The sequence below is a fragment of the Chroicocephalus ridibundus genome, chromosome 2 (genome assembly GCF_963924245.1).
Source record: "Chroicocephalus ridibundus chromosome 2, bChrRid1.1, whole genome shotgun sequence".
Classification (NCBI taxonomy): domain Eukaryota; kingdom Metazoa; phylum Chordata; class Aves; order Charadriiformes; family Laridae; genus Chroicocephalus; species Chroicocephalus ridibundus.
In genome coordinates, this window is record NC_086285.1 from 153,781,205 (window position 1) to 153,802,993 (window position 21,789).

At 43.0% G+C, this 21,789-nt stretch overlaps 1 protein-coding gene across 1 annotated transcript; it reads left to right on the forward strand.

The window, feature by feature from the left end:
- Positions 1 to 212: 212 nt before the first annotated feature.
- On the forward strand, positions 213 to 21,257 carry SLC30A8 (solute carrier family 30 member 8). Its single transcript, XM_063324047.1, has 8 exons — positions 213 to 292; positions 8,265 to 8,469; positions 12,383 to 12,521; positions 16,402 to 16,555; positions 17,064 to 17,253; positions 17,649 to 17,754; positions 19,961 to 20,095; positions 21,112 to 21,257. Exons 1-8 carry the CDS (start codon positions 213 to 215, stop codon positions 21,255 to 21,257), a joined length of 1,155 nt encoding a protein of 384 aa, XP_063180117.1.
- The last annotated feature ends 532 nt before the right edge of the window (positions 21,258 to 21,789 follow it).

The window sequence follows — 21,789 nt, forward strand, 5'->3', positions numbered from 1 at the left end:
GCTGTTTGGCATGTTGGTGACGCCACCGGCGCTCGGAAAGCAGCTTTCTCTCGCAGGGTGTTTATTGAGGAGATTATTAAAAGCTTTCTCATTTAAAAACATTTGGCCGAGACTTCCACGTAAGTTGGGAGGACGTTTTTGCCCACATCCACTTCCAACAGAAAAAGGAGAGTTTAAGGGGGGGGAAAAAGCAAAACCTCACCGACTTCCTGATGGCTGCCAAAAAGTGTCTTGAAAGAGCTTGCCTTGTGAGTGAGAGGGACACCAAGAAGTACTCCTTGGCCCTAGCCAGGTAACACAGCTCTGTTTCCTTCACTGCCATTGCTTTGTCTTTGAGAGCAATACGAGATCTCCAATCTGCTGCCGCGCTGCTGAAGTCAAGGTACGAGAGTTTCACAGCGCGTACAGGGAATACCTTTCACTACTTTCAAAATGTTTTGTTTGATTTTTTTTTTCCTTCCCAAACTTTCCTATTAAATGTTTGATGCATTTACTAGACAGCAGCCTGATGTGTCTGCACCTGTGATGGATTGAACCAATCTACTGTTGAAGCGAGTGTCTCCTGCTATGTATTTTATAAGCTTAGTGGATTTATTGTAGGATGCAAAACCTCATGGATTATGCTGCAATTTTAGGCTGAATTATAATAGTGCTATTGACACCATGTTTGATTCAAGCCTCCTTCATGCTTGAATGTCTAAATAATCTATTCAGTGTGAAAGAAACGCGATGCTGTTAAGGACTCGATCCTGCAAAACTTTGTTCATGTGAATAGTCTATCAGACTTGAAGCTCATGTACCCCTCGTGTGCCAGGGGTCCTGTGACTAAATGCTTGCTTGAGTGAGGCAAAGCACTCTGAAAACATATGACATGCTGTAGCTTGGGTTAAAAAATGAGTATAAATGTCTATCACAAAATAGTTTTGCCGTTGAACTTGTTTTCATTCTTCCTCTTGACTCAGACCAGCACGTATTTTTAAAAGAAAATAGCTGCTCAGTTACAGCTTAGCACCTCTTGACATTTCCATTATCTCATTGGTTTTCAGGTTATTTATTGCTTGGCTCTCTTAAAATGCGTGGGACAGAAACTTGGCGTAAACACTGTCAGTTCAAATGGAAATCTGTCTCTCCATGTTCTTATACTGGGGTCACTGCCATCGTATTTTAGTTATTTGAGTGTCTGGGTTATTATTTAAATATTATTACATGGCTCCATAAATACACATGGCACTGTCCAAAATGACTTTTGTGGTGATATTTATACTCTAAAAAGATCCCATACGATTCTGCAATTCATTTTAGTTACTGAAGACGCTCAGATCTTTTTTGATAGTTTGCAATTTTATGGGATTGGGTTTGAGGTCCTTGCCACCTCTGGCCCAAGGACCTCTCTGGACTAAGCCTTTACACACTGCAGGAAGGCATGAAGCGAAGAAGCCCTCGGTTTCCCTGGATCACCAGGAGCAGGGAATATCCCCTGTGAGAAGAGGGGCAGGACGTGCACTGAGGGCAGTAGCCCCCGGCAGCTCACCCTCCCATCCAAGAGCTGACTCACTGTCTGGAGGAGTCGATTTCTTTCTGATAATTATTTCTTAATTTAGGATTGAAGTTGGTTGGGGTGAATCTCTGCAACAACTGCAGTTGTTGGGCTGATATTGATTGCTGCAGGTATGCCCAAAAGCCCCCAGAGCCTGAAGGCCAGTCCCAGGAGGGCTCCATAGCAGAGGTTCTGAGACGGATGAGTTACTCCAGCTCCCCGGGAGAAGGGGGACTTAACGTCCAGGCTTTTGTGTGGTTTTGTGCTGCAGCCCCTCTCAGCTTTTCTTGCCAGGTGAAGTTTGATTAATTGCATGACCTAATTACTCCCGTCCAGCAATCACCAGAAAGGGGAGGCTGAGAGATGGGGTCTCCCCCAGTTTGGAAGAGCTGGCAATGAGGGGGAACCCGTCACCCTGCTCCCCCTGGCAGCCCAGTGAGCCGGGGTTCCAGCCCAGGGGCCGGAGCCAGCCCGCCGGGGATGCAGCCCACCGGGGGATGCAGCCTGCTGGGCTCGGGCTTGCACGGACCGGCTGCGTGCACAACTTTAGGTGTCTTAAGCCGATCAGTAGCAATAAGCTTATCTTAGCCTTTGGTATAAATTACCACATTTTTCCCTTTCCCTGTGTGTAGGCTTAATGAATAGCTCTAATGCTTTCAACAGAATTTATTTTGCACACAAATTGCCTATTTCTTTGCCATCCCCCAGCCTCTCTCTTTTTAATAAATGCCGTTATTACAATGCACAGGGAACAAAACTGTTTTTATCTTAACCATGTGAGTAGGAAGTCTGAATGCAGGCCCCGTTCCCTGCACACAAGGCTGTGGGGGAGAGCGTTTTGTACGTGCCAAGCCCGTCTGTAGTCACTAGTGTGTTTGGATGCCTTGAGGTCTCCCATGCCAAACTTGAAATGCTTACAAGGGCGTGAGCTTTAAATGAGCTCTCTGAGAATAAGGTCAGCTGTAGGCTTGTAGGATAATTCAGATTGGAAGGGACCTCAGGAGGTCTCTGGTCCAACCTCCTGCTCGAAGTGGGGTCAGCCAAGAGATCAAACAAGGTTGCTCAGGGCTTTCTCTGATCTAGTCTTGAAAAAAGTCTCTCAAGGTGGAGACCGCATGACCTATCTGGGCAATCTGCTCCAATACTGAATTATTCTCACAGTCAATTTTTTTTTCCATATATTCAGTCTGAACCTGTTGGGTTGGAAAGGACCTTTAAAAGTCATCTAGTCCAACCCCCCTGCAGTAATCAGTGGATTTGCATTAGATTGTACTAACTACACTGTGAAGTAGATTTTGGCTTCATCCAGTATGGATTTCTGGATGTCTGATCATGTTCTTCATATGTCATTATGGTGGGATTTTAAATTCCATTGCACAAGTGAAACTGAAGACTTCTATTCTCAAGGCTTTTGTTTTAATTTTGTCTCTGAGACAAGAGACAAGGGAAAAAAAGGGGGAGGGCAATGTTGAAAGAGGGAAAGATGTGTAAAAACCTTAAGGCTTGTCTTCACGTAAAAGTTTTTAACACAGGGCATTAACGTGACCTGTAGTTATACCTATCTATCAGTGAAGCCTTAGGTTTGTAATCGATTCCTGTCGGCCAGGCTCATACCAGTAGGCAAAAAGTTTGAAGTGAGCCTGGGAGATGATTTCTTCGGGTGGAGATTGATTTTCTACAACAAGCACATAGGGAATGTTTTCTTCTTTTTCTGCCTTCCTGCAAGTGACATGAAAACTCTTCTGGGATCAGAGAGTCCTCATCAAATAAAGGCTTTTCACGACTCCTTGTGCTTTGCAGAAGCCAATGCTTAGGAAAACTTTAGGTGTTTCTTGTGACTTCTGAAGGGTTTTACCTGTGGGCCCTCTGGTTATTGTCTCCTTTGTACTGGCTTGCCAGCTGGTCCCAGGAGCACGCAGGATCTTAGGGGACTTGGCAAAACCCATCCCTTTGCTTTTGTGCTCGCGTTAGGTGACATGGGGACCCTGTGGAACGGACCGTGTCTTCCCAGTACTGGGCACACACCATCTCCATTGTGCCCATTCCAGTTATGCCCACTTCATCTCAGAGAAAATTAGAACTGAGATAGTAAGAGGTATGAAACAGAAATTAAATAACTAGGACACCAGCTCAGGAAATCGATGGTTCAGGTATATAACAATAATACATAAAATCATGGATGATGTGATGAAGGTAAACAGGGAGTGGTCATTCCTTATTTCTAACAGTACAAGAACTAATTAAAATATCAGGCAGACAGCTTAAGAGTAAGAAAGGATGAATTATTTTTACACAAATCATAATTAAACTGTGGAACTCAACACTTTCAAGTCAGCCAGGTTCCTGGAATAAAGATCTGTAAAAGGCTATTAGACACAAGCTCTGGTTCAGCCACCTCCCAACCTCCAGGTTTGTGCAACTGGAGAGCAGTACCGCTCTGGACATGTTCCTTTCCTGTACTTTGTCCTTATGTATCCTCTCACGCTCATAGTAGAATTTGGATACTCGGCTACATGCACCTTTGCTCTAACCCAGTGCAGCTGTTAATGCACTGTTATGCAGAAGGAGATTTATTCACAATACATTTATGCATACATGGCCAGGCCCTCAAAATGAGACTAAATAAAATAGCCATAGAAAAGGTTCCCATCTAGTAGACATCTAAATGTATGCAAATATATAAGTATTTGCCTTTGGTTTGGGCCCACAATAAAGAAAAGGAGAATCTGGACAGCCAGGCTATAAACAGGGTCTTAAAAGACTTGGAAATATTCCAGATCGGTTCATCACTTGAAATCAGAGTGATGCCAGCGTAAGGGACGTGACTATGGCTCTGATAAATTTTTCTCTGAAGGCATTTTCATTATCCTTTCAGGCACCAAAAATTACTCTTTTCCCTTGTGAAGGAGATGATCTCCTGTGGGAAGTGCAGCGATTCCACATTTTGCTCTTTTGACTGGTGATCTCATAATGGTCTAGGAGGATGGCAATTATTCCCGTCAGCCTGTGGATCAAGGCATCCAGCAGATCAAGTGAAAACAAACAAAAGGAAGTTGTAATCAAAAGCTCTTGCTAATGATTTGTATGGAATCTGCAATATGTATTAATATTTTCTCCTTCCCCCCTTCCAGGCATGACTCAGTAGGAGCCTTTCTGTGACATTCCCCCGACTATCTTTTTTACAAAGGAAAGAGAATTTGAAATGGAGAAAAGATTATTTTTTAATCTGGGACTCTGCTTGCAGTGTGCCGGTGCAGAGACGTAGCTCAAAGGCTACATCTTGCTCTAACACACTCAGAAGGGGTTTATGGTTTGACAGAGCTGATCTCTGCACCTTGAGCTTTTGATTCACACATTTATAAAACTGTCTCTTAGATTCTTTTAATTAGTGGCAGGCTGCTCTTGGAAGAAAAAAATAATGGTTACGCAGGGGAGCTGGCAGGAGTCTTCCTAACTCATCGGGCCAGATGCTGCTCTGTGAGTTCAAAGGGAGCAGCGGATGCTCGCCACCTCTGACAACCGGGCCGCATTTATTTAGGTACCCTTTAGACAGAAAAACGTGACATTTGTGGGTTTACGCTGTCTCTGTTTGCTTTTGCTTCTGTTCAACAAGATCTGTGGACAGTGCTTTCCTACCCCTCAGTGGTACTCTGAGGTTCTGTTAGCTGACAGAGAAACTTGAAGATTAAAAAAGGGAGAGGGATCACAAAGCGACCTATTTTGTTAACAGCAAGGAAAGGATTCGGTGGCTCAGAAATCTGCAGGGGTAATTTTGGCATCCCTGCCCTAACAGGCTGTTGAGCTGATCATGACTCATGTCGTTAAGATGATTTTAACGTTCCATGCCAGCTGATGAAAATTGAGTTAAAGGGAAATTAATTTTACATGCAAAAGTACAGAAAAGCATTGGAAGTTAACTCCAGAGAGGGATCACGAGAAAGAAAAACTTGCATGCCCTCATCTCCAGTGAGAGAACTACAGTATTTTACTCAGCCATCTGGAAGGAATCAATTTGTGGTACCTTCTGAGTAAAATTCATCAGCAAAATATTGTACATCAGTGACACGGTGCACACGAGGAGCCTGATGAATGTAAAACCAAAGGACTGGAGAAGGACTGGCTAGCGGAGACCCTGGCTGCCAGATGGGCAGCCCATTCCCCAGTCGGCCCAGCTCCCATGTATTTGTTGTTGCGGGAAAAATAAAGGAAAACCCTGACAAAAGGACTAAGACCAGTCACCGTCTCCAGGCATCAGGCGTTAAATCTGACCAGTTGCTCTTTCAGACGAGCTCCTCATGTACAGGGGGAACCGGTCGCCGCCGCTGAGCAAACAGAGACCACATGCTAACCTGGCTGGGAAACAAGCTGACTCAGGGGAACACGTTGCATCCTTGGAACATCTCAATAATATTTACAAAACCAAATCCACGCTGATTATCTACAGTTGCAGGGTTTGGCTGGCAAGGTGGGTCAGCCCTTCTCCTTTCGCCAGTACCTCTGCGGTGCTGATGAACACAATGAGGGGCCAAGACATCCGCAGCTCTGCAGCTGCCTTTTCTTCTCGCCATCGGTGGGGTGCGAGCTGTGGGGCACCTGGCAAGACTTTGGACCCACTGAGCATCTGCAGCTCCCTCAGGCTGCCCAAAAAAGACAGCTGGAAAAAGCTTGTGTTTTCAGTGCAATTTTTTTCCTTGACATCGACTACTGCAGATTGGCAGCCACTGGCACAATTTCTTTCCAGCAAGATTTTAGGCATCTTGACATTTCCATAAACAAGTGCAGAAATGCTACAGAAAGTTGCCAAGATCCATCCACTTCCCTGAGCACAGGTCTCCTTCCCACAACTGAAGAAACAACTCTTCGTGGTCCCAAAGGAAAGTCCTTAGTCAGAATGGGGAAAAGAGGAGCAAAGGAGAATGGGAATGGGGAACTGGGGGCAGCTAAGCCCAACCCCACATCATGCCACCATAGAATCATAGAATCATAGAATCTTCATGGTTGGAAAGGACCTTTGAGATCATCGAGTCCAACCAGACACACACAAAAAAACCCAAACCTCTACAATCTCTGCCACTAGAGCATGCCCTGAAGTGCCACATCTAGATGTTTCTTAAATACCTCTAGAGATGGTGACTCAACCCCCTCCCTGGGCAGGCTGTTCCAGTGCCTGACCACTCTTTCAGTAAAGTCATTCTTCCTAATATCTAATCTAAACCTTCCCTGCCGCAACTTCAGACCATTTCCTCTGGTCCTGTCATTATTCACCTGGGAGAAGAGGCCAACACCCACCTCTCTACAGCCGCCTTTCAGGTAGTTGTAGAGGGCAATGAGGTCTCCCCTCAGCCTCCTCTTCTCCAAGCTAAACATGCCCAGCTCCCTCAGCCTCTCCTCATATGACCTGGTCTCCAGACCCCTTACCAGCCTGGTAGCTCTCCTCTGGACACGCTCCAGCACTTCCATGTCCCTCTTGTACAGAGGGGCCCAGAACAGGCTAATTACAGACTTGGAAATAGCAGTAGAGTCCAGATAGGCTTGTGGACTATGGTCCTGCACACGCAGACCTCAAATAGCTGTTATACGTGGTTATATGGATGTTATGTGTGTGCATCTGGGCTGAATTCCCCTTTTGATGCCACAGCGTGCTCCCACAAGCCTCAGTACACAGCAAGAGGTGTTTCACCAGCATTAAGAGCAGCTGTGGCAACAAATGTTGTACCTGGAGAGACATAATGGTTTTCAGTCGAGCCTCCTGGGACAGGGCTTAGGGGTGGGTTTTTGGCCATTTGTTTTCTTGTCAGTTGAAAGGTAAGGAGGAGGGAAAGTCCTTGCTTACCAAACTGCCTTGGGAGCCCAGTATCTGGGCTGCTCTGACCAAAGCACCAGATGTCATGGTCATCCAGGAGCTCCCGCAGTCACAACGCAATGTTCTTGGCCCCGGACCTCTCTACCCCATCCCACACTCCCTGCGCGGGAGCCCTGAGAAGGACAGTACCGAGAGTGTGCCGCAGAGACGATTTGGCTGGGAAATCACCTTTGTGATGGAGCAATGCTCAAAGGGCTGCTTCTGCTGAACTTCTCACCTTTCTGTGAAATCAGTGCCACAAAGGGTCAGCATACTATGGAGAATTCATTTCTTTGATTTTTTTAAGTGCCTTTGAAACTTTTGGACTAAGAGTTTCTTAGCTCAGGCCCTGCTGGAAGACTGATTTTTGTACATACATGGAAATTGGAGATAAAATAGTTCTGCATGCAAAGAGAGGAGAGAAATATCTTCAGTCAATTATATTTGAGAAAAAGAAGATTTTTTTTTTTTAATAGTCTTCCTAAAAAAGCTGCTGGGAATAGAAAACTGAAATTTTCCATAGAATGGTCTCCATGTTATGCTGAATTTTGTTACTGTTTGTACGAGGTACGACTTTTTGAAAATCATACGGTGTGCATAAAACACACAGCCTCAGAAAGTCATCCTGTGCTTCATAAACTGCTAAATGGTGTAGGAGAGCCCAAAGAGCTGGGAAACACAGCCACAGCAGTCATTTCATGTGCAGCTCCCTCCCGCAGAGCCCTGCTTGTGCGAGCAAGCCTCTTCTATGACCTGCTCCGCTGTTCCCAACGCTGCTTTTATCCTTTGAAAGCATTAATTACATAGTTTCTGGGGCTGCGGGGCTAGACGCCCAAATAACCAGGGTTTTTCTTTTTTAACCTCCTGTTTCTTTCAATCCTGAAGGACGAGTCGGCATCAGAAGAATGTAAATGAAGAGAGGCAGCAGCAGGAAGCAGAGGCTACCGAAGCTAATCCAGAGTATCACTGTCACGGCTACTCGCGGGCCTATGAGAACAGAAAAAGGGAGCAGCACCAAGCCAGGAAGAAGCTCTGTGTAGCATCAGTAATTTGCATCTTCTTCATGATTGCTGAGATTACAGGGGAGTATGTTTGCTCAAAGAGAGCTCGGTTTGGTGCCCAGCACAGCCGTAGTCGTGCCCTTCTGCACATACTCTGAGTGCAGGGACCCCTGATGCACCCATTTTATCCTGCCTGGGATAAAATAACTCTCCTTTCCCCACAGTCTCTAAAAGGATGGTGGGGTTTTTTTAAAGTCAAATTATCAAAATATTTTCATATATTCTTTTAAAAATTGCATCTGGGTAGTAATACAAGGATCGGTTAATGGTGTAAAGTGTTCTCCCAGGTCTTTAAGCTCGGCTAAAAGTGGCTGGCATATCTTAGCATCATGTCACAAAAGGTTTCTAATAAATCGAGTTACATTTTTTGGAAAAGATTAAAAGATTTTGCATGTTTATCCAGGTCAATGAAACCTCAGCAGATGAAGGCTGCTAGCAGCAGGAGCCGATATTAAATGCAACAGTCTTTGCAAAATCCAGGGAAATCCAGGGCCAGATTCACCATCTGCTTTTCTTCAGTTAAGTCAATGTATTTATACCAGGGCACGTTTATCTTTTAAATTGGCCTGATGGTGTGTCTCTGGATCAATGGAAGATTATTCCCCGGTCTAATTAGCTTTCACTTCTGGACCCATCCTGCAATATCCACTATAAGTTTTTGGCTCGCTCATAGAGCATTAGCTTTCTTTTTTGTCCCACTGATCTGCTCTCTGCATGGCTTCTGTGGTATTTATACCTACCTGATAGTTCCTGGCTCTTTAATTTCCCTTTCTCCGCAGTAAGGTGAGGTGAAATAAGGCATGAGGAATGCCACTGGCTTTTGCCAACATGTGCCCCAGGGGACGTAACAAAAATCATCCAGGAAGCCCTCCGAAATCCATGAAAATGAAAGAGAAAGGCTTTGTCTTCCCCACAGGTGGGAAGTGGAGGCAGCGAAAGAGCTGCTGCATTTCTGCCTTCTCCCTTTGGCTGCCAGACCCAGCAGGGACTTCTCCAACTCTCCCCTCCCACGCGCTTCATCCGCGCGAAGCCTTCTTGTGTCCAGGTCACGTGCATTTCCCCCACGAAAACCAGTGCGTACCACTCATCTCCGTGCAGCAATTTCCAGTGCCAGAAGTAACGCGTTATTAGCAAAACCGTATAATCAGTAGGCTTAAGTTTGGTGAATGCGGCAATGCTAGAGGATAATTGGAAGGACAGATGATATGTTAACTAAATGTTTCATTTTGCTTAATGAATCACATGGCTTTTTTGCAGTGACAGCTTAAGTAACAGGCTTGAAGACCATTTTGCTTCAGACCATTAAACTTTGACAAACCAGTTATTAACTGCAGTTACAGACAGCAGTCTATGGAGATTTTTGTAATTATGAACCATACATTTAATTTTTTTGATCGTTAGGCTAGACAGCCTGCGCCTGGTGATTGACCATTGAGTGACTGACAATTTCTAGAGCTTTGTGGTATACAAAGCTATAAACATCCATTGTGGGTAATAGTAAGTCATAAAGGCCACTCGTTGGAAGTATTGATACCAACCAGTAAAAGCCTATAACTGTTCCACTGGCTTTACTCTTGAAAATAAAGAACATGTTCCCCTTCCTTCTCCTCTTAAGGGCAAACAGCTTCCGTGGGCATTATTATGCTAAACAGAAGAAACAAAGCTGCATGACTTGCAAAGAGGTTGAAAAGTTGTGCTTCTTTGAATCCCTAGACCTTTCCTGTGATGTTTTTGCTCAAACCATCTGTGCTGGCCCTTACTGCTCTCCCAAAAGGGGCACTGTTGGCTGAGCCTGATACACCAACTGTCTCCGAAAGACAATTATCTTCTGTTCTTCTAATGCAGATCCATCACAGTCCCCCTAGATTTGGAGATATCAGTCAAACCGATGACACCCTATGTACAGCCCTGGTATAAAAGTGCTTTCCAAGGATTTTTAGTGCCTAAGGACCAAATACAGATTTCAAAGTACTTTATTTCCATTTGGGCACTAGAAAGAGAGACAAATCCCGCATGTGTCCTCATGTCAAAAAGGGATATAAAGACTTGACCAGGTTGCTAAGATAAGCAGACTGAGATCTCAGAAACTCACCCAAGGCATTAGTTATGCCAGCAATACATAAAATAATAATTTGCCAACATTTTTCAAAGACGGCAGGCTGGAAGCAAGCTTTTGTAACGCTGTCCCGCAGAACATGGAAATACGGTATCTAAAATGCAATAGGGCTTTGCAGGCAGCTTGTGCTCTGCATATTTGTTTGCTGAAAGATAGCTGTTGCCTTGGTTGTTAACATCTGTGCGTTGTCAGACAAGCCTGTTTCCCTCTGCTATGCAAAATTGCTTCCCACTTGGGAAACAATTACCCCGCAAACAGTGAAGATCTGGGAGCTGTGTCACGACCAAAAAGTATATGTGCATTTACACCTGCTCATGTTCTGGGAAATCCCCATTCTGTTGAATTTTTCATTTTATTGCAAGGAATGAGATGCCCCCAAATTCTGCATTCATGCCTGCTCCCTTTTGGGAAGTAACTTTCAGGCAGCTGTAAACAGGATGCACAGGGAAGCAACAGAAAAAATAATGTATGCCCTATATGTGCAATATACATTCTCCTGCAGTGACAAACCATACAGTATTAGGTATTCTAAAGGTATTCTAATCTAAAATCTGCATATGGGAGGAAATTAAACAGACAGTCCATTCTGCTGGCATGAAGACTTTCCATCTATAAGGAAACAAGAAACACATCTACATGTCCCGTTGGCAGTGGTACCTTGCCAAAGGTTTGAATGAGGCATTTTATGATGTTTTTCAGGATTCATTGATTCTCATATGGGTTGTGGTCAGGAGAAACAGGCGAGCCGAAATTAATTAAATGATTGAAGAAGGATGGGAACATATTGCCAAGTGCAGAAACTAGATGTTTTGGCTCTATTATTTCACATTTCAATTTTTCTATATTTTCACTCTGATAAAACGATTCCCCTGCTATAAGAAGTTGGCAGGACAACTCCCTGCCTGTGATCCTTGTCTTCTACAGCCGCCGGCAGCTGGGGTAGTTTAGAGCAATCTTTTAGTTTCTTTGGATTTCCCTTTATCCCTGAGTCCTGGTTAGAAGAATTTGGCAAGAAAATAGTATTTGGCAAAATAATATTTGGATAAAAGAAATGTGGTTTCAGATAGCCTAAAATGGCTTGGGTATTTTTCAGAATTCACATGAAACCAAAATACCCCAAAGTAAAATGACATTCAGCCACATTTTTCCAGCTCTAGAAGCAAAATTAAATCATGCATTACAGATGCAAAATGATAGATTAGTCCTGTGAACAGAACATTTTTCTTACGCCCTCACCGAAATGGCCGGTTGTTTATCACAGCTTTTCTACTGGGACCTTTCCTTTTATTCTTATTTCAGTGTTGCCTGTGACAAATAAACAGTTGGGCATCCAGCTATCCAAAACTCAGGAAGAACATACGTATTTTCCTATAACAAACAGGAAATGAATCCCATAGGCTAAGTTTCTGAGTTTTTGTACATACATAACAATATCAGTGATCTGTGAAGACATAGTGGGAGGATACTGGAAATGTGATCCCTAATATTGCTTTTCACCAAGGAACCTCATACTAAAATAGTCACACTAAACCAATCCAATAGTAATAAAGCCACAGCACTAATGTATCACAACTCTTATTGTCCTTAGGACTCTCTCTGTCTCTCTAGGATAAAGAAAATGACCTTATTTCTTTCTATGACTTGCTTTCACTGCATGAACGAGGTACAAATGAAACTAATTTGAAGAGTTTTGAGCCATGTCTGTGATCACCGAAAGCTGAATGTTCCCTTTGATTCACAGCAAAGCAGGTCTCGAGTTTGATCTGGTCGACTCAAACGTCTGACCGGAGCCGTGATACGGACGCGTGTTTCACACAGGTGGGCAGATCGCCGGGAGCCTGGCGGTGATCACCGACGCGGCACACATCCTGGTGGACCTGACAAGCTTCCTGATCAGCCTCTTCTCACTCTGGCTTGCCTCCAAACCTCCTACCAAGCAGCTAACTTTTGGGTGGCACCGAGCAGGTAGCAAAAAGTGTCACGGTACGAACATGTGGAATGGGAAAGGGGAGTCATCACAGCCAGGCGCTGGAAAACGTGCTGGTGTCCAACGTAGGTCTGCAGCTATACAGAGACAGTGCACGAATGTTCTCAAAGCCCCCAGGACACATGACAAACAGAGCAAACCACTGAGCTTCAAGGAAGTAAAGAGCACAGATATCTTTTATCTACAAATGTGTCTTTCAGTTCATTATTTAACAAAGTTTTGGGCTGGTGGTAGCTTTGGCTGCGATAACAGCAACTTCTCTCAGTGACTTGAGTGTGAGGAGAACTGAGTCCTCAATCTACTATGAAACAGAAGTTTCTATAAAAGCATCAATACCTATAAAAATGAGGGGGTTTCTCCATTTATAGGATGATAACATATAGATAACATATATAATGTTTTACGTATTATATAACAACAATGTTATATTTGTAGAAAAGTGAGATTCTTTAACATTTACTGCTTTCTAAATCCTCTCCCTGCATATCTCTTTATTACTGATACTTTTTATCAGATGGAAGCACTGGTAGGTTTTGAAAGTTCTCTGTCCTCAACCAAAATCAATATATTTAGAGATGACACCTAATAACAAAAACCTTACAAGCAAACACAAGTGCTTTTACAAAAGACCAGCAAAATATTAACTATGAGAAAAAATTTTCTGGGGGTATGATTCTCTTCAAGACTTAAACACCTCAATATCAGTGTCTGCACGTAAGTGAGCATGTATAAGGACAGGGTCCAAGTTTCTGATATATTCAACAGAAATCTAGGCTCCATTCAGCTGCCTAGGCATAGAGTGCTACATTCATGGGGTTACAGGGAGACTTACGGATGGGAATGGCAGCTGTGGCACAAGATACACAGGAGACTGCACAGAACGCCAAGCAAAAGACGAGGGAATCTCAAACGCCACCAGACCCACATAGTTAAGAAACCAGGATGTGTTCTCAGTCAGTCAATGGAGCAGGAAGCTGTATGAATCACCATTAATTTGATGTCCATTGTCCACAACGGGAGCTTAGTCACCTAGCTCACACCTGTGTATACACATTTTAATTTAGCTGTCTCGGTCTGGAAATGAATCCCATGTTGGCTATCTTAGGGCTCAATTTAGTTGCTCATATGTAAGGTATCGATGCTATTTCAAATGTCCTAATGTGTTCCACAGTATCCAACTGCCCCTCTAGAAGGCTATGGGTCATCTATACATCTTGTTTCAAGTCACACATGGAAGTGTCCGTGTATCTCAAATGGCTCTAGACACCTATGCACCTGAACCAAGGACTCACATGATCAAAGCTTCAAGGATGTTCAATATGAGGGTCCAGAAGCAGCTTCTGAGTCAGAATGCCTGCAGGCTAAGGTTGCCTATAGCTTCAGAATGTGCCAGAGAAGACATATGCCATACTCATCCGGTCTTTATATTGCTCCCTCAGTACATTCTGCCAGCTCTCTGGAAATGGGCTGCTGGATGAGGGGGAGGTTTAGTATGACTGAAGTGTGGCTGGCAGTATGTTGCCAACACACAGCTGAATTTTGTAGCCTTAGCAAACTACTGCTTTCCATCAGTTGACCCATAATTACTTCTTGTGTTTATGCTCTCTTAGCCTGGGAATAAAGGAAAGTAAAAGAGAGACTTCTATCTTGCTGACGAGATAGTAGGCGGGTTCAGCAACCTCATGTAACTTCACCCTCAGTTTGTGTTAGATTTTTTAGTCTTTTTGTCATTGCAATGCAAAACTTCAAAACCAATCTTTTATTGCCTTTTTATCCCGGTAGCAAAGAGAGCCTTACATCAAATGCCAGTGGCTATTTAATTGCATTCCATGATAGTTATCCTGTTTCTTGCTTATTTTCCCAGCTATATTTCCAGTTAAATATGCAGGTGGGTGCCTTAATAGAGCAGCTGAGGGCAATCAGGTGGGTGGCAGAGCCCTTGTGGGTTGACCACCGAAGTCTTGCAGCTGCAGCCTTCCATGACACTGGAAGCTGTTTTTTCACTGCTTTTCTCAGACTGATAGATAGGGTTTGTCATGCAAAGATTGTGTATGACAGGGCTCGGGTTTAGCAGGAGCCATCTGAATGCCTCCTGTCTTCTAAGCCAGAACCAGGCTGCAGAATCAGTCGAGACAGCAGTTCAACACAATCCTTTGGGTGTGCAGCTACCTTCAGCAACGTGCTAGAAGCATAACGCTGAAGGAGACTGATAGTATGAGCCAGACCTACTTCCAGGTAGGAGAGTTCTCTTCAATCTCAATTTCTTTATCTCTGGTAGGATTTGGTTTCCCAAACAATCCTGTTGTTTGCTGTGCTCTGGTACTGCTAGCAGTTCTGAAGAAATGTAACTGGGAACATCTCTTGTAAAACATCTCATACTACTGAACTGGTCTGTAAGCTTAGCTGAACTTTTGCTAAGATACAACCTTGAAAAGTGTTTTCACCTATGTAGGTAAAGACGACGTCTAACATTTTCAGCTGTGGAGTGTATGCACGCACGCACACAGACATTCATGCAGGTGTTCGCAAAGGCTGTGGGCTCCTTTCACAGCAGTGATAGCACAGCCAGCAACAACCAGCTTCAGTTGGGCCAGGTTTGCAGGATTTCAACCTGTAACTTGCAGAAAATATAAACACCAGGTTTATCAGAAAATATAAACACCATGCTTTATGTTAGCTTCTCTCTATCTACTTTCGAGCAAAACTGGATTTCTTTGTCAGTGCACTTTCATTTGTTCTTTGTCAGTTTTAGACAAAACAGTTATTTTGATAAGGATCTGGAGCCCGGACTGCTGCAAAATGTGTGGCCCTCATAAATATATATTTAAAATCATAAGTTGAGTTTCAGATGCTTTCATGAACTGACAGTGGAGGTCTGTATAAGTGCTTTGGTCTTTCTGGCTACCTACTGCCTTTCCATTTACGGTGAACTTTCATTTTCCTTGGTATTGTCTCAGTTGTGCTTATAAAGTGCCACATTTACCCATTCAAGTCACAAGGCAATTACTAGTCCCACATCCTATTAAAAACATGCTACTCGTTCATACGAACACCCCCAGACCTCGCCTATGGGAATGCAATAAAAGGTGGCCTTGGGGACTGGATTTATTTGAGCCCAACTCAGAGCCAATAGAGACAAAATTACATTTTGCTGCCCCAGGGAAAAAATAACTTGCTTTGTCCTCATCACTGCCGGTGGTACAAAAATGATTTTCTGGCATTGGCAGGAGAGAGGAAGGAGAGGTTTTGCTGGCAGGACCTCGTTGGGGGCTGTCACTGAAGTGTGAGGTGACGAGAGGTGTGCAGAAACAAGAGAGGCTATTGCAGGGTGCTTACGTCTGCCGTTGGGTTTGGGAGAGCCATACCTCTCTCCTTCCCTCCGGCCTCTGCTCCCGTGACCAAGATAATCTTGTTGGGGAAGGAGGGCTGGTTCCTGGGGTCCTCACACCATAGTGGCAGGGCCAGGCAACTATGTAAAGTGTAAAATAATTGCGCTTTTATCCTTCCTTTCCATTACAGCTCCTTTTGCTCCTCCCAGAACTCCCCAAATGATCTTTTTCATCTCTCCAATTTCTCCAAATGCCCCATGAACTCAACACTAGAACAGACACAAAAGTAGGAGCAGGTGGAACAGGGTTAGTCCCCCATTTACGTAGGGCTGCCCTGGGCAGCCGTTGTATTAGCTATGACCAGAAGGGGCTTTGGCTCATTCTTTGTGAGCATCAAGGCTGCCAACACACAAGAAGTAACTCTCCTGGCTATAACGCTCACAAAACTGGAACCTTTACCATCAACTTCTTAAAATTTCTTGCATTTTTGTTATGACTCTTGTTAAAATCAGATTGGTTTAATTCCTAGAAATTCTGGGAGCTTTGATGTCTATGATAATCGTTTGGCTGGTGACTGGTGTGTTGACGTATTTGGCCAGCATGAGGCTGCTACACCCTGATTACGATATTGATGCTACTGTGATGCTCATTACCTCTGCTTGTGCCGTGCTCGCCAACATCCTGTAAGTTACTTTGTTTTCCACTCCATATAACTCTTGAACCTGCTGCTGTGTTTCAATAAAAAAAGACAGAGAGATATTGGCCTCAAAAATATTAAATGTTTATGAGTTTCATGAGAACATAGAACGAGGTAGAGAAGAGAGATCCCGCTTCTCATTGAAGTTTGCAGTTGCTCTCCTCCCTTCAGGTACCTGCCACACTGGGAAGGGAAATTATAAATGCACAAACTCCAGGAAAAGATTAATCTCCGTCTCACTTTTTATTAGATGTCAGAACGTTCTAGAACTCTATAGAAAATGAGGCATCATTAATTCCCCTGTTCACAGACTTTCTTGTTTGTATGCAAAACACTGAGACACCTAGGAATTATCTGCTTAGCCGCTCTGCGTTTTTACTTAATGTGTTTGATTTTACTATTCATCATTCAGAAGTGAGAGGATTGATGACGTGTGTGACATCACCGCTTGCAGAGGTGCAACAACCCCACTGATATCTTTACATCTCTTGCAGACTTAGCCTGATTCTGCACCAGACCAGCCATGGGCACAGCCATGGGGCACAAGCCAGGGAACACGTGTCGGCCCCTCTGGAAAAAGCAGCCCTGAGCAATGCCAGTCTGCGGGCAGCCTTTGTGCATGCCATTGGAGATCTATTCCAGAGTATTAGTGTGCTAATTAGCGCACTTATCATCTTCTTTAAGGTTAGTTTTATTAGTTCACTTGCCTTCCTTGCAATTAAGGATAACAGTTATTTTCATAGCATTGTGACACTGGGTACTATGTAAATATTTTCTCTGTCTTAATGATATACATTGTAATTTAGACAAAGACAATTATACTTATTCTTGGGAATTGAAATGGCTATTGAGAATGTAACACTTGGTTCCTGGTGTTTCAAGTGCAAGGAGGATACTTCAGTGTCTCTCCCTTTCTTCGTCTTCATTCCCTGTGCTGAGGCTCCCTAACTGGCAAAGGAGGTCAGCACTCATTCTGTACTAGATGAATGCAATGTACAATTCTTTGAGATGAACTGATTAAAAATGGCAATAACCAACAATAATGAAATTAACAAAGTGATGTGTTCATATTTTTCTAGCCAGAATACAAAATAGCTGACCCAATCTGCACATTTGTGTTTTCCATCTTTGTTTTGGCAACCACCATCACCATTTTAAGGGATATTTTGATTGTGTTAATGGAAGGTAGGACCTGATTCCAGAATCAATAGTTACATTTTGGTTTTTTTCTCTCTCTTTGTCCATAACGCTTATACTTGCTAACAAAAGTATAATAGCACACTTTTCTATCAATTTCCAATATTCTTATAACTCTGATCATAATTTAATCCTAATTACAATTTTAATCACAACTGTTTTCTACCATTGCACTAGAAGACTTATACGTATGCCAGTTTTCATAAAAATCTGTTTACCGGTGTTTTGCTAATGAACTCCCAGTGTGTTCCTAAAACTAAGTTGCTTTTGTTTGTCGTATGTGTAGCATTGCTTTTTATCAGCCCTTTGGCGTATGCAATGTCTACTCACTTTGTATAATTCTTTACCCATGTGAAATACAAGTCTTTGCCAAGAAAAAAATCCAAAGAAAAAGACTGTGCTTTGAACTGTGTCTGTGAAATAGACTGAGTGCAAGAAGCAGAAGTTTAAAAGATTTTTAGTTACGCCAGTCCAGAAAAGCAAGCTGATGGAGCTTTCCAGTGGTGTTCAAGTGCAAGGGAACAGACAATTCTCAGCATATCAGCAGCAAGAAGAACAGGCTTAGCAATCTTTAATCCTGTCAGCTATGGGCCTGAACATTTGATTTGCAAGGCCAAATTGCTTGAGCAGTCATAGATCCATGTTTTTGCCTTCCTTACACTGCATAATACAATGCAACCTCTTTCTCAGCTATGAGCATGAAAGGATTAAAGGGAAAAGTGTAGCTTTTGAATGGCTATGAGTTACTCAGTGTGACTGTCTACATGGCTATTTACGTCTTTCTTTCACTTTGCACCTACTTCTGTTTCAAGAAAGAAAATTTCCAATATTGTTTTACAGTAAAGCTTCATTCTAGGGTTGGTTTGCTTTCAGCGATTGTGAGATAGAGAGACATTTGTGTAGAAGTGTACCTAGACAGAGCGCAGCAACTGGCTGCATCCTGGCTGTCAAAAAATCAGATCTCTTGATTTCTGAAAAATATCAAACTCAGGACTCTCTGTCTCAGAGCAGTGATTTCCAGCTTCCCTAAGCAGTGCTGACATGACAAAACGGGCAATGCTCTGTTCCCCTCTGCAGCAGGACCAGACCCTCTCCCCTTCTGGGGAGGTCTCTGAAGCTATTCTCCTACCTCTGAAGTAGTACATTCTGCCCATAATTTTCTAAAGAGAAATTGGATGTGGGAGCTGGTGTTGGAGGTGGGTCTTACCCCACGCATCCAGCCTGTCCCGGGATGTCAGCCCCACAGCCCCTGCAACTGACTGTGCCACGCAGGCACTGACTGTCCGTGGTTTTCTCTAAAGAGCGTGTACGTGTCAGGATCACATTCTGCTAAGTCAGTACTCCATACAGCGTATCATTCTTGTAATAAACGGATAGGACAAAGCATACAACAGTGAGGTCATTAATAATTACATAATTATCAGTTACAGTATGAAAGACAAAATTAACTAATACTGTGCATATCATACATAACTGATGGCATTAAAAATATTTTTATTTTACTGATCCAAGTGAAGCATGATGAGCATAGCTATTCAGGTGGACGTAGAGGTGCATTTCCAAACTCCCATGTCTCTCTCCAGAGAAGATCTGCAGTTAAATTCCTTGGTCAAATCTAGGTTCAGATTTAACTCCAAATTTCATATCGCAACTCACCCCATCACAATTGTCCTCACTCCGAATGAGGGTCATCACCACCATCATCTAAGAAGGAAAACTCACTACTCATTAACTAGACCTGGGATCTAATCTCATCTAAGATACCAGAGTCAAACAATTTTAATATTTATGTTTGTCTTTCCCTCTCTGTTAAACAGATGCTTCTCTACTGTGTAAATGTATTGAGGACAGAATCCCTCAGAGGTGCTCAGGTGATGCCACAAAATCTGTGCTCACAAAAGATATTGGCGTAAAGCTATGACACCATCTGGCTAAACGACTCACTTCCCTCTGTAAACAGGACCCTCAGAGTATCTCCTAAGACATGCATCAGTTTCATTCTTCCATGGAGAAGTATAAACCAAGGGACAGGATTAAATTTCACAGTGAACTCTAGACAGGCTTTCCAAAGTATCGAATATTTTTATAGAAGTTATATATCTAACTGAATAAAGATCCGTTCATGATGCATTTTCATGTAATGATCATTGTTATCTCTTAAAAAACTTTTTTTCCACCAATTTCTCCTTTTAAGGAACATCAAAAGGACTTGCTTATGATGCAGTGAAAGCAAGAATTTTAGCAGTTGAGAAAGTGGAGTCTGTTCACAACCTTCATCTTTGGTCTCTGACAATGAATCAAACTATTCTGTCTGCTCATGTTGCCACAGGTCAGTAAATTTCTGTAAACAGGGAGTAAGTATTCAGCTGCTGCCTAGTAAAGGTCAGTCTCCCCTGATTGGGATACAACTGACTGTATATCTGTTGCTTGTTAAAACAAATGTCATCATTTTGTTGGAGAAATACCACCGCCAACAACAAAAAAAGGTCTCAAATCCTCCTCCCAGCAATGTTGCCAAAACAACAGGGACCTCTACTTAGCCCAGAACTTGAAAACTGCAGAGGCTGTGCAGCACAGAAGTAAACTGCAAGATATTTTAAATGAATTAAAAGAATTGGACCCAGGCTGGATTTTTCTCACAATATCAAATAGATTTTGGAGTGGATTTGAGAAGCTTGAAAACTGTTGATCCCTGTAAGAAAAACTTACAGGGCAAATCTGCATTCCTAATGCATCTCTAGCTGTAAAACAATCTTTTAAAACATAGCTTGGAGCATAGAGGTAACTCCAGGGGAACAGTTCATCTTTAAAAATATTTTTTTTAAATTTAGTCCTTATCCCTATTGACAAATTGTCCACTACCCAAATCAATTTTCTTGTTTATCTGTTTGCTTTGTACATGCTAAGTTTTATTTAAGAAAAAAATTTCACCTGTGTTCGGCCAAGAATGGGTTCAGAAGCAAAGTCCTCCATGGAGTCCCCGCTTCCCAAAAAGAGTGAGTCTATCAGCCACCCAAATCACTTGGCACTATTGCTACTCCCTGACTCAATGAACTAATCTTTATTAAGTATTCCTGCTTTCCTCCAGTTTTCTGCCAAACTGAATTTCTTTGGTGATTACTCTTAGCTCAGCTCTTGCCAAAATTGCATATTCCGACCACATTTGAATGAACAAACTTTTGCTGACATGCAGGTTCCTGAAAGGAGGATAAAAAGGACAAGAAACACTTCCCAAAGCAAACTTCTTGTTAGAAGTCTGTGAACAGTTTCTGTCAGTAAACACTTACTCTTCTTTCAAGTATTATATTATATGCATTTTGATAATTTTCTGCTTGCCATCTACAGCAGACACAGCGGACAGCCAGAAGATTTTGAGAGAGGTTACTCAAGCCCTGTTTGAGCACTACAGCTTCCACTCCGTCACCATTCAGATTGAATCGGGAGAGGACCAGAAACGAGACTGCGTCTTCTGTCAAGACCCCAGGGATTAAAGGGAGCCGTATGCTCTGCAAAATAACGATCACCCCTGTCACAGGTCAACGGAGACTGTATGTGCTGGTTGTACGTAATTGATTAAAAACAAATGGTAATTAACTGAACTAAAAAGCCCTGCCTCTGTGAGCAGGTACCGTCTACCAGGAGAGAACATGTATTAGGTCCATCCATCAGCTAGATTACCTGTCCATCAGCGGTTACTTTCAATTACAAGAGAAAGTATCCTAATTATTCTTGACTAGAGCGGCAGATTGGCACTAAAGCAACATTTAAGACTGCCTGTTTGTGATCACAGGTAACAAAAAGCTAATCAACCTCCAAATTACCAGCAGGCCAATTATCACAAAACGTAATGAAATGTAAGTTTGGTGTTAGCGAAGCTCAACGCTTACTCAGGATAAAAGAGAAAATTTAAATTAGCAAAAGGGATGAAGAGATCTGGGAAAGAAAGAGAGGCTGGCATGCACTTTCCTGGCCTTTTGGCAGACAGTCCTCCTCCTGCATATTAAGGGAAGTATCAGATGTGCA